Source organism: Octodon degus, unplaced genomic scaffold (assembly GCF_000260255.1).
Source record: "Octodon degus isolate 3935 unplaced genomic scaffold, OctDeg1.0 scaffold00123, whole genome shotgun sequence".
Lineage (NCBI taxonomy): Eukaryota > Metazoa > Chordata > Mammalia > Rodentia > Octodontidae > Octodon > Octodon degus.
The window spans coordinates 741,669-752,290 of record NW_004524699.1 but is presented as its reverse complement, the minus strand read 5'-3'; the positions used below and the strand labels follow the sequence as shown (position 1 = coordinate 752,290).

The following is a 10,622-nucleotide window of genomic DNA, read 5'->3' as shown; positions in this document are numbered from 1 at the left end:
ACTCCTAGCTCTGGAGGGGGAGGTGGTGCTCTGCTCGGCCTCCTGGAGAAGCTTGTTGCATTGGCTTTCCTGATGGGCACTCAGCTTTCATTGACAGGCCTTGGGACCTCACTGTTGCTGAGGATGGCCGTGGTACTTTTGGGGGACCTCTGGTGCTTTTCTTGAGTGTTGCTTCCTGCTCCCGTTCAGATCCCTCAGCCCTCTAGAACAGATCCTTTTTCCACTGGCATACTTTCTAGCTTCCACCACTGACCTTTGGGTCTTTCCTGCACTTCTTGTATATGATTTTTGGGTGATTCATTGTATTATTAAATGTGTTCTGTACTATATTGTCCACCTTACAAAACCCCCAAAAAACAACCACCCTCCTCCCCCGGTCTCCGGCCCTTGGGTCAGTGTCCTAGATTCCACACAGCAGGCCGGATCTCATCCACGCCATGCAGCTCTGAGACTGTGACCCAGAAAGCAGGATGGCAAGAGCCTAGACCTCATGGTGCAAGGGTACCAGACTTGGGCCCCTAGTACTTACCAGCACAACCACCCACTGGGCCCTCCCATTCTCAGTCTGGGGACTAAGCAGGGGAGACAGAGGCGGCCTTGTCCAGTGCTGTTTATTGAGTCTGATATCAGAGGCAAGAAAAGGTTGCCATAGGTCAGAAAGGGTGGGAATGTGAGCTGAGGGTGGGGGCTTGGGGTCCTGCAAAGAATAGCAGCTCTTCCTGGGCATGCCTGACAGAGCTGGGCCCCGCATGCAGGGGTTGGGAGACAGCCTTGGCAGGATAGAGGGCAGCCTACAGTTCCTGGTCACAGGTGTGCCACCATCCAGCAGGAGCTGGCCCTCCCCACAGGCATCTCCCTGTCACCACTCTTAGAGCCCCTAACCTGGAGTTAACAGCATGAGGCCCGCTGCCTCCCAGGCCAGCACATCCCAGCCCCTGGAAGGGAGTGTAGGATACAGGCAGAACTGGGCACTGTCCAGCTCCCAGCCTAACAGCTGAGGATCAGAAATAAAGGGCTGGTTCGCTGCGGAAGTCCGAGAGGTCATTCTGACTGGCAGGTGTGAGCTGAGAAGAGACAGAATGCAGCCACTGAGTCTTCTCCAGGCGTCACCACCCTCACCCCTGCTGGATGGCCTGGGGCTGTGGGTGTCCAACCCCATGTGCTGGACTCACCATGACCTCCTTCGGCGGGGGCTCCACCTCGCATGGAGCCTGCAGCGGTGTCTGTTCCTGCCACTTGCTGAAGGCCAAGGAGTGCTTGGGAGTGTAGCTGGACAGACCTGGGGACCAAGGATTACGTGCAGGGACATGTGCATGGGGGGATGAGTGGCCTAGCTCCACCCTTCCCAAGTTGCTCATGCCAGCAGGTGGGCACTCACCTGACTTGCTGTCCAGAAGCTGGGGGCTCTCGGGCCCCACACTGCTCACAAATGTGGCCCGGGGCAGGAAGAGGGTGAAGGGCTTCTCAGTACTGGGACCTTCCTCCTCTTCCTCCTCTCCATCTTCACCTTCCTCTTCCTCGTGCTCAGCATCCAGTTCCTCCTCCTGCACCAGGGAGCTCTCAGAGGGGTACTCGAAGGTAGTCTGCAGGCTCTTGTCATTGAAGGAGATCTTCATCTGGGGAGAGAGGGATATCTGGCACAGGCCCTCTGGCCAAACGGGTACGGGGTGCTGAGGGGTACCTTCAGCTCGCAGGGGCCTGTGTAAGGAAGGAGATTCCTCCTCCTGAAGGCCTGCACCGCCCATCCTCCTCCTCAGCACAAAGCCACATCTACATTCTGTCCTGGCAAGCAAGAGCACCACTTTGCCAAGGGCTACAAAGGTGACTGCTGCCTCAGAAGGCAGCTCCAGGCATCATGGCGGCTCTCACAGGCCACACCATCACCGCCCTGCCGCCTACTCGCAGCACCTGCAGCCAAGTGAGCCTCACCTCCCTAGGGCCTGTGCCCAGCTAGAGTGGCACTAGGGCAGGCAGGGTCGGGGGCTGTGGGTGCAACCTGGCCTGCAGGGTGAGCTCCAGGCCAGGCTGTGCTGGGGCTGGGCTGCCCACGGGAGCTGAGCACCCACGGCCTGCTCAGCCATGCCAGCCCAGGCATAGCAGGTCGGTAATGAATATGAGTAGCCACCGCCTGTGGCAGATGGGAACGGCCCTGCTGGGGCTCGAAATATTAAACTCCTGGGCACAGGACACCAGCAGCCAGCTCAAGTTCCCCCACCTTCCCTGGAAGGAACCAAAGCAGGAGCAGCCCCAGGCAGAGAACCAGGGCAGCCCAGGTGCAACAGGAAAATGTGACCTGGCAGGAGGGCTGGGCCCACCCAGGCAGCACAGGGCAACAAAGAGCTTGGCATATGCCATGGGAAGGTACTGTGGCCCCCAGGAGCAGGGCACTACTGTGAAAGGCACGCTCTTTCCTCCTGTCCCTGCTGACACCAAGGGCTACCATTCTCTCCACCACGAAGGGGTTGTGCACTGTCTGAGCTCCTGTGGTCCCCATCCCTGGATACTCACAACACTTGTACCTGGGCTTTCTGCACAGGTGGGCAGGTGGTGAGGTTGCCTGATATGGGAAGGCACACCGTCCCTCGCCCAGCCCTGCCTTCTGGCTCAACTGCCCAGTCCACCAGCTGTGATCCCATGGGAGGCCTGGCAGGGGCGGGGCCAGGGTGGTGGAGCCAGAGCCCACAAGGATGCAGCCCCCTCCAGGTGGCTTGGGCACAGTGTCACCTAGACCCTCTAGAAGGGTCTACAGCAGGATGGAACTACCAAGCCCCACAGGAAGGGGCCTTCATCAGCCCTGCGTATATGGTGCTATCCCTGCTGACTAGGCCCATCCCCCTGACCAAGTACACAGGAAAGACCAGCTGCCACGGGCCAGCTGGATTAGTGTGCCCTCGCCAGTCACATGACCAGCTCTGTGCAGGAAGCTGAGGGGGCTGGGCGCACACATGAGATTGGAGCCTGGCACAGCCTGGCTGGGTGAGGGGTATGCTCACAGGCTGTCTGCCCCAGCTGCCACCCTTGTCTCCTCCCCTTCAGAGCCAGGTCAGTGGGTCATGGGACACTGTATGACTCATGCTGTGGGGGCGAGGTACAGCCTCCAGACCCCTGATGGGATGGGTGCACGTGTGGTCAAGGACAGGGCTGTATAGACCAGTCACCAGCCTCCAGGAGACTTTGCCCATCGCACCCAGCATGCAGGCAGGTGGTGGGAGAGCTAGACTTTCACAGAGCCCTTTTGTTCTCCCGCAGACCTCCCTTGCCTGTGCATGCCCAGCTTGGGTAACTGAAGGGTGTCCACTCTGGACTCAGGACCAGAGAGCTGGGCTCAGCCTGCCCTGCCACCTGCAGCTTCCCATCCCCCACTCAGAGTTTCTATGAGAGACAGAACACAAGACCACACCAGCCCAGCTGGGATGGCCCCAGCTGCTTGTTCCCTGAGCACACTGGCTAGGGCAGGGGCCACACCATTCCCAGGGTCACCTGTGGGAAGGGGAGGGGAGGGGACTGGAAGAAAAGGTACAGGTTTGGGGAATGGGCAGCACCTTGAGGGAGGGTGGTAGGAGAGTCTGTGCTGGTTACAGGTCCTCAGGCCTGCAGACACGAGGTGGCCCTGGAAGTCAGGGTAGAAACTCCACTGCAGGAGGCTGGCAGCCCCAAGTGTTGAGAACTGAACCTTGGGGACACGGACAAGCTCTGGGCAGAGGACTGGGAGGTGGGGAGGGGACGAAGCAGCCAGACAAGCAGGAGCCAGGCCAGGTGGCGCTCTACAGAGGAGTGGCAGACAGCGCCCAATCCCTTGGGAGCAGTGAGGAGGGGAGGGGGTGGGGGTGGAGAGGTGGGATGGGGGTTTGGGGGTAGTGGGGGTGCTGCAGAGGCCTACAGCAGTCAGCCCAAGTCTGGAGTGAAGGGAGGGACAGGGCACCTGGCTCCTTTGCCCTGGCAGGCGGCATCCTAGGAGCACAGGCAGAGGAGGCAACCCCGATGTAGAGCAGGGCTGTGGCCCTCCAAGGCAGAGGCATGATACCCTCTGCTGGACTGCCCCTCCCCTGTGCCCTGAAAAAACCACCAGACCTTCTCCCCGCTTCCCTGGAGACAGCAGGCCACAGAGGTTCCCAAAGGAGCCATCAGCCAATCCCCCCAGTCCCACTTCCCATGGAAGAAGGAAAAGCAGCAGTGACCCAACCACAGGCTGACTGGAGTGGCCAGGGACCCACCCTGGAACCCCACCCTGGGCACCCAGAGCGAAGGGCTGCAGCAGGATGGGCACAGCAGAAGAACAGGAGCAATGGTGCCCTACCTCATGCCGCACTCAAGAGGCCGGAAGCCTCAGGCCCATCTCCTGGCAGGCACACAGCTCTTGCTGGGCAGGGCAGCTGGTCCACACACAGGCAGGACATCATGGCCAGCAGGCTGTGCTACTCCAGCAGGGCCCTGCCCAGGCTTCTTGGCCATGCCAGGCATCCTCCATCTGGACCCCCAACCCCTCAGGCTGGCTCAGACACCAGGGTAAGCTGCCAAGACAAGGCTTGCTTCTCTATCTCAGCCTTGCCTCCCACTACTCCTTCTCCTCCTGCTGTGCTTGGGCCTACTGTCCTTCTCATTCTAACCCAACTACTAGTGACCCCATGGCTTTGTCTGCAGGAGGCAGAATGATTGGACTCATGGGAGAAGAAACCAAGCTAATGTTGGGTGGGCAAGCCAGGTTAGGGGCAGGGCTCCAGAGACAGGAACTTAGCTCCAATCCTACAGGCTCCATGACCCTGTAAGCCCCAGTCTCCTCCACCAGGGGGGAAATGCCACCCTTCCTACTTTGGGGGCAGCATGGGGAGGGACTCCCTGCTAGAGCAGCCAAGGTCAGGATCAGGAAATGGGAAAAATGAGACAAGAAGGCAAGAGGGACTGGAGAGCTGGCTAGGGGAGGGAACGGGCCCATGTGGAGATCATCAGGGATGCCCACCAAGGCAGATGGAGCCAACTGGAGGCCAATGCCCTTACCCAAGTAAGGGAAGACAATGCAGGCAGGATGGAGCAGGAAGCAAAGAGGGGGAGGAAAAATCAAAAGAGGGGAGATCAGGTCTCTTTCCAGGGAGCCAGAAGGCACAGTCACTACTACCCGGTCTCCCCAAGAAAACTGAGACTGGGAGAAGAAATGGCTGGAGGGCTCCTAGACACCACACAGTGGGCCCAGAGGTGTGTCTCAGGCGCCATAAAGCTAAAAGGAAAGGCACACCTGCCTAGGCTTCAAAAGAAGTTGTTTAGGGCTGGCCTTGGAATTTGCCCCAGGGACACACATAAGTAAGTCTGGAACAACCAGGAAGACTCTGAGGAATGCCTTCCCTATGCCCAGAGGGTTCCAGGCTGCTGGCCAGGACCCGCTAGGTAGTATGTGGCTCACTGGGCCCCAGGCCCGAGCCTCTGGCTGGGAGGCATATCTGCCCAGAGCCTCTCCTAAGCAGGCCAACCACAAGCCCCAGCGTGGTCCACACCTGCACAACCAGGGTCTGCCGAGGAGAGCTCCTCAGCTGCCTGATGCACGCCGCTGCAGGCTGCATGAGTGGAGGCGGGGCTTAGAGTTGCCTTAAGACAGGGGTTGGTGGAATTATGCCACTGACCTCCTACCCTGTGCCCAAGCCCCTCTGACCCCAGCTACCCGCACCAGCCAGTAGGGCAAAATTAAGAGGCCCAGACTGTTCCTTACAGCTGCACCCATAAGAACCTTCCAGCTGGACCCGAGGGTTCTGGCCTGTCCAGCTAATTCCAGCAGGAGGCTGGCACTTCCTGGCCACTACCACACACACACATTCTTCAAGATATATAGTAGGCCCACATCCCCAAGCCCCAGGCTCCAAGGCTCCAGCAGGGCTTGATCCTGGTGCAGACCACACAGCCCAGTTTTCTGGTCATTCAGAACCTCTCTGTGGTCAAGCCAGACATCCCAGGAACAAGGTTGCAACCACCCACAACTCCTGCACCTGCCACTCCACTCGCTCCTGCTGGCAGGAAGCTCCACCAACCTCCTCCCTCCTCCACTGACCTTCTTTCTGGAGGAGCCAGCCTTGAGGAGACAAGACTTCTGCAGGGCCAGGTAGCCACCGATCACTTCGATTTCATGCACAGTGGGGTAGCGCTTCTTCAACGTGATTTTTAGGGCAGACTGGGGCCCCAAAAGGCTACTGGATTCTTCTTCCTCACCCTCCTGTAGTTCGGGCTCCCCATTGGCCCGATGGAAGTGTAGTTCCCGCAGAGACCCAGGCTTCCTCTTGGGTACCACCGTGAAGGTGTTATTGCCCCGGTGCTGGAGTGCTGAGATGTTCCCAGGCTGGACAGGGTGTAGGTGGTACTGGGAAGGCACACCAGGCCCTGAGCAGGGCAGTTTGGCTTCTTGGGGGTCCTCCTCGTCAGAGTCCACTTCATCAATGAAAGTGACAGGCAGTCCTGGCCTCCCAGGCTCCTGGACATTCTTGGCCAAGCCAGGAACCCCCAAGTCCCCAGTAGGCTCAGCTTCAGCAGTGGCTGGGAGGAAGAGGGGTGGAGAGGATGGCCTTTGCCATTTAGAAGCCCGGTCTGTGAGGGCAGTGGCTGGCCGGGGACAGTCCGCATCAACACCCCACTGCACTTTGACCTCCTCGGGGCTCCTCCCCAGAGCAGATGCACCATCCTCTCTGGGTGCCAGCTGGGCTCCAAGCTTCTGGCTTTGAGAGACCTGACTTGCTGCTCCCTTTGGCAGCTCCACAGACTGTCTCCCTTCGGAAGGAGCGGCTTCAGAGACTTTCCACTTGGGGATGAACATGAAGGAATTCCGGGAGTTCACACGGAGCGACGCCAGGGCTCGGGCTTGGAGATCCCCCAAAGGGATGGTGTCCATGTCTGGCTTAGGGGCCGGCTTTATCTCGAAGGAGTTGTTGGCGCTGGTGGCAGAGGAGACCCACTGACGCTGGCTTGCAGTGGCACTAGCAGGGCTGGGCACGTGGGCTGGGAAGGCAGTGGACGCGGCTGGAGTGGCACTCGATGTCCCGGGACTTGGGGGCGGGCGGAGCGGGGGCTCCCCTGACTCCACCTTTGGCTTCCATTCGGAATTCCACTCTCTCGGTACGGGCGCGGGGCCCCGGAGCCCATTGGCAGAGCCAACTCGGGGCTTGGGGATCGCGGGCCCATTGGGGGGCGGGCGCGCGTCCGCACTGCGGGGCACGCCCCGGGGGTGGACGGTGAAGGAGTTGCTGCTGGTCTTCTGCAGGAAGTCGCTGCGCCGGTCCCGGGGGCCGGCCCCGCCTCCGGGATGCCCGGGCTCGAAGCAGGCGTTGCGCTGGCCGGTGTGGGAAGCAGGAGGCGCGGGTGGCGGACTTGGGGATGCAGCCGGACCGGGGTTCGTGGGGTGCGGATCTGGAGGCGCGGCGGGCCGGGAGACGGACGCGCGCGGGCCGCGGGCCGGCGGTGAAGGCGGCCCAGGCCGGGCGCGCTCCGGGCTGCCGCGGCGGCCCGGCGCCGCCGTCGGGTCGAACTTCTCCAGGAGGCGGCTGACGCGGCCCGGCGGCGGCGCCTCAAACACGAGCACTTCGGCGGCGCGAATGCCGGCAGCGGCAGGCGCGGCGGGCGGGAAGCCGGGCGCCGACTCGATGATGAGGATGTTGTCGGCGCGGATGGTGCGCACACCCGGCACGCGACAGTAGAGCTCCAGCAGCGGCTGCGCCGGCCGCGCCCCACGCCTCCGCTCCGACTCCAGCCGCATGAACGGGTTCTCGCGCAGCGGGCCCAGGCTCTCGGCCAGCACCAGTGACTCCGCCGAGCCTTCGGGGGTCACGCCGGCCGCCGAGCCCGCGCCCAAGGCGGCCAGCTTGGCCCGCCTGCGCTCCAGGATCTCCCGCTTCCAGGCGGGCATCGCGGCGCGCGGGCCCGGGCACGGCCGCGCCAGGCCGGCCATGCTGCGGACGCGTCCGCCGACGGGACTGTGAGGGCGGCGGGGCCGGCGCAGCCGGTCACTGGGAGAGCCGGCCTTCGCCCAGTGCCACGCCCCCTTGGGCTGCGGCCCATTGGACGAGAGTGCTCGGGTCCGCCCCGCCCCTCCTCATCTCTACGGGGGAGTGGAGCTCGGCGAATGTGTCCATTGGAGGACCTCATGTAAGCCCCGCCCTCCCGAGGCCTCATTGGGCCACGCCCAGCGCAGGCCGGCCCTCATTGGGGAAGCACTCAGACACGCCCCCGACCCTCGCGTAGTTCCCGGGCGGTCCCACTTCCGCCTCCGCGGTCTGGGTTCAGCTGCCGGCTGAGGGGTGGGGCCAGGCGCGGACCCCGCGGACCCCGCGGACCCCGCGGACCCCTTGTCCCAGTCTCGCAGATGACCTTGGCGAAACCGGGACTTCCTTGTTCCCTCCGTGGGCTTGGCGCAGGCCACCCTGGACTAACCCAAGCCTTGTTTTCACCTGAGTTCTTGGCCTGCCCACGGGCAGCGGCGGCCGAGTACGTGGGACTTTGCTAGGTCGAAAAGCCGAGTCTGAGCCCCGCCCTGAGAAGAGTTTCTCCGAAACCGGGTTTTGGGTCAGCTCCCAGATTGGGTGAACACCCAGCTACCAGCGACCCACCCCCAACATCTGCCCTTCTAGGCCCAAACTGCGAAGAGACATGGAGGCAGGCCTTGGTCGGCGCTCGGACAGAGAGAAGCGTGGGTCCCAAAGGGCCTGGCCACAGGCCGGTCCTTTCACGTCGCTGCTAGGCTACTGGGACTCTTGAACGCCACCCTGGGTAGGAGGTGACCTTGAAGACAGCCTCTGGCTGACAGGTTCTACAAAAGGGGACTGAGGCTACAGCTCAGCGGCACAAGCACCTGCCTGGCTAGTGGAAGGTCCTAAGTTCAACTCCTAGTAAGAAAAAAAGGAAGCCATACTGCCCAGCCTGGTAGTGCACACTGTAATGCCAGCGCTCAGGAGGCATAGGATCGTGGCGAGTTTGAGACCAGCCTGAGCTGCATGGCGAGACTCTATCTCAAAAAGACAAAAAAGAACGAGAGAAAGCCAGCCAGGCAGCCCAGGGTTTCTTCCTCTGAGCAGAGAGCTGCACAGTGCTCACATTTTTTTTTTCCAGCTCAAGGAGAGTAAAGAGGTTTTTAGATCCATGAGAACAGGAGATTAGGGCCACAAATACAGGCATCCCCAACCTTTCTTCACTTGTCCTGCAGCCTGCTGGATACCCAAACTACTGCTCACACCTTGGGCTTTCCACGGGCTTACTGAGCTCAGGGCGCCTGGGTCTCTGTAAAGGCACAGCAGGTTGTGGCCTGGGAGTGCCCTGCTTGGACTCTGGGTTGCACAGCAGTCTGTGACACCTCCGTCTTGTCTTTCCCCTGCTTACTTATTAAACTGAAGAAAATGAACCAGACCGATCTTTCTTCCAGAAGCCCTTCTCTATTAATTTCCCAAGGAAACTTTTTATGCGTATCACTTCTACAGAAATCAGAGTGTCAGGGCTGGCCAAATAGTTCAATGGATTAAAGTGCCTGCAAGCAGGTGCAGGGGACAGGGGTGCAGTCTCAAGGCCTGCCCGTGCCAGCCCTGCCCCAGGGCGTGCTAAGACTGGGGCGTGGTGGCACACACCTGCAATCCCAGCTCTCAGGAGGCTGTAAAAAACAGGCAGATCACGGCGAGCCCTATCTAGTAGTGAAACCCTGAACACCAGGAAAAAATAAAAAGAAACCAGAGGGTCAAATTCCAAATTACCAAGACAAAACAAAATCTAAACATAACAAGGAAAGCCACACTGGGATTACAGGTGTGTGCCATGACACCAGACTCTGATGAGGGGTCAGCATGCTCCATGGGCAGGGCCAGCTGGGCATGTGAGACCAGAATCAAACCCTGGTCCCTGCAGCCCAGTGTTTAACAGGGCCAATTTTGCCCTCTAGGGGCTGGGGAGATAGCTCAGTAGAACCCTGAATTCAATCCCTGGTTCCGCACACACACACAAAATTTTGTCCTCTAGGGGACTTGGCAATGTTGAAAGAAACTTCACTGTCACAAGTGAATGGTAACACTGGTATCCAGTGACTTCAAAACATCTTCCATCGCTTTTTGCCATCTTCCGCCTTGACTGCCAGCTGCCACCATGAAGGTCCAGCTGTGCAGCTTCAGCGGGTACAAGAGCCACCCGGGACACGGGAGGCACTGCGCCAGGACCAACAGGAAGGTCTTCCAGGTTCTGAATGCAAAATGCGAGTCCACATTCCTTTCTTTTTTTTAAATTTTTATTTATTTTATTTATTTATTTGTGGGGGGGCAGCTCAGCCCACCAGGGGGCGGGGCTGGCTGGCATGTGGTGCTGGGGGATTGAACTGCGGTCCCTGTGCTCTGCTTAGCTTAACTTGTTCTAAGTAGGTGCTTTAGACCAATGAGCCATCTCACCAGCCCCTGCATTCCTTTCCAAGAGAAATCCTTGGCAAATAAACTGGACTGTCCTCTACAGAAGAAAGCACAAAAAGGGACAATCGGAAGAAATTCAAAAGAAAAGAACACCACGACGAGCAGTCAAATTTCAGAGGGCCATCACTGGTGCATCTCTTGCTGATATAATGGCCAAGAGGAATCAGAAACCAGAAGTTAGAAAGGCCCAAAGAGACCACGCTGTCAGGGCTGCCA

General features: G+C 59.9%; 1 protein-coding gene across 2 annotated transcripts; it reads right to left on the bottom strand.

Moving 5' to 3' along the window:
- Positions 1-593: 593 nt before the first annotated feature.
- On the bottom strand, positions 594-7,992 carry Tprn (taperin). 2 transcript variants are annotated; one of them, XM_023700446.1, is made up of 4 exons: positions 6,035-7,992; positions 1,508-1,616; positions 1,173-1,279; positions 594-1,064 (listed from the first exon to the last, which is right to left on the bottom strand). In XM_023700446.1, the coding sequence occupies exons 1-4, from the start codon at positions 7,916-7,918 to the stop codon at positions 1,002-1,004; spliced, it is 2,163 nt and encodes a 720-aa protein (XP_023556214.1). In that variant the 5' UTR covers positions 7,919-7,992; the 3' UTR covers positions 594-1,001. The 2 variants fall into 2 exon arrangements, with proteins under 2 accessions (XP_023556214.1, XP_004640425.1); XM_004640368.2 differs by having other exon boundaries at positions 1,379-1,616; positions 6,035-7,989.
- Positions 7,993-10,622: the final 2,630 nt, after the last annotated feature.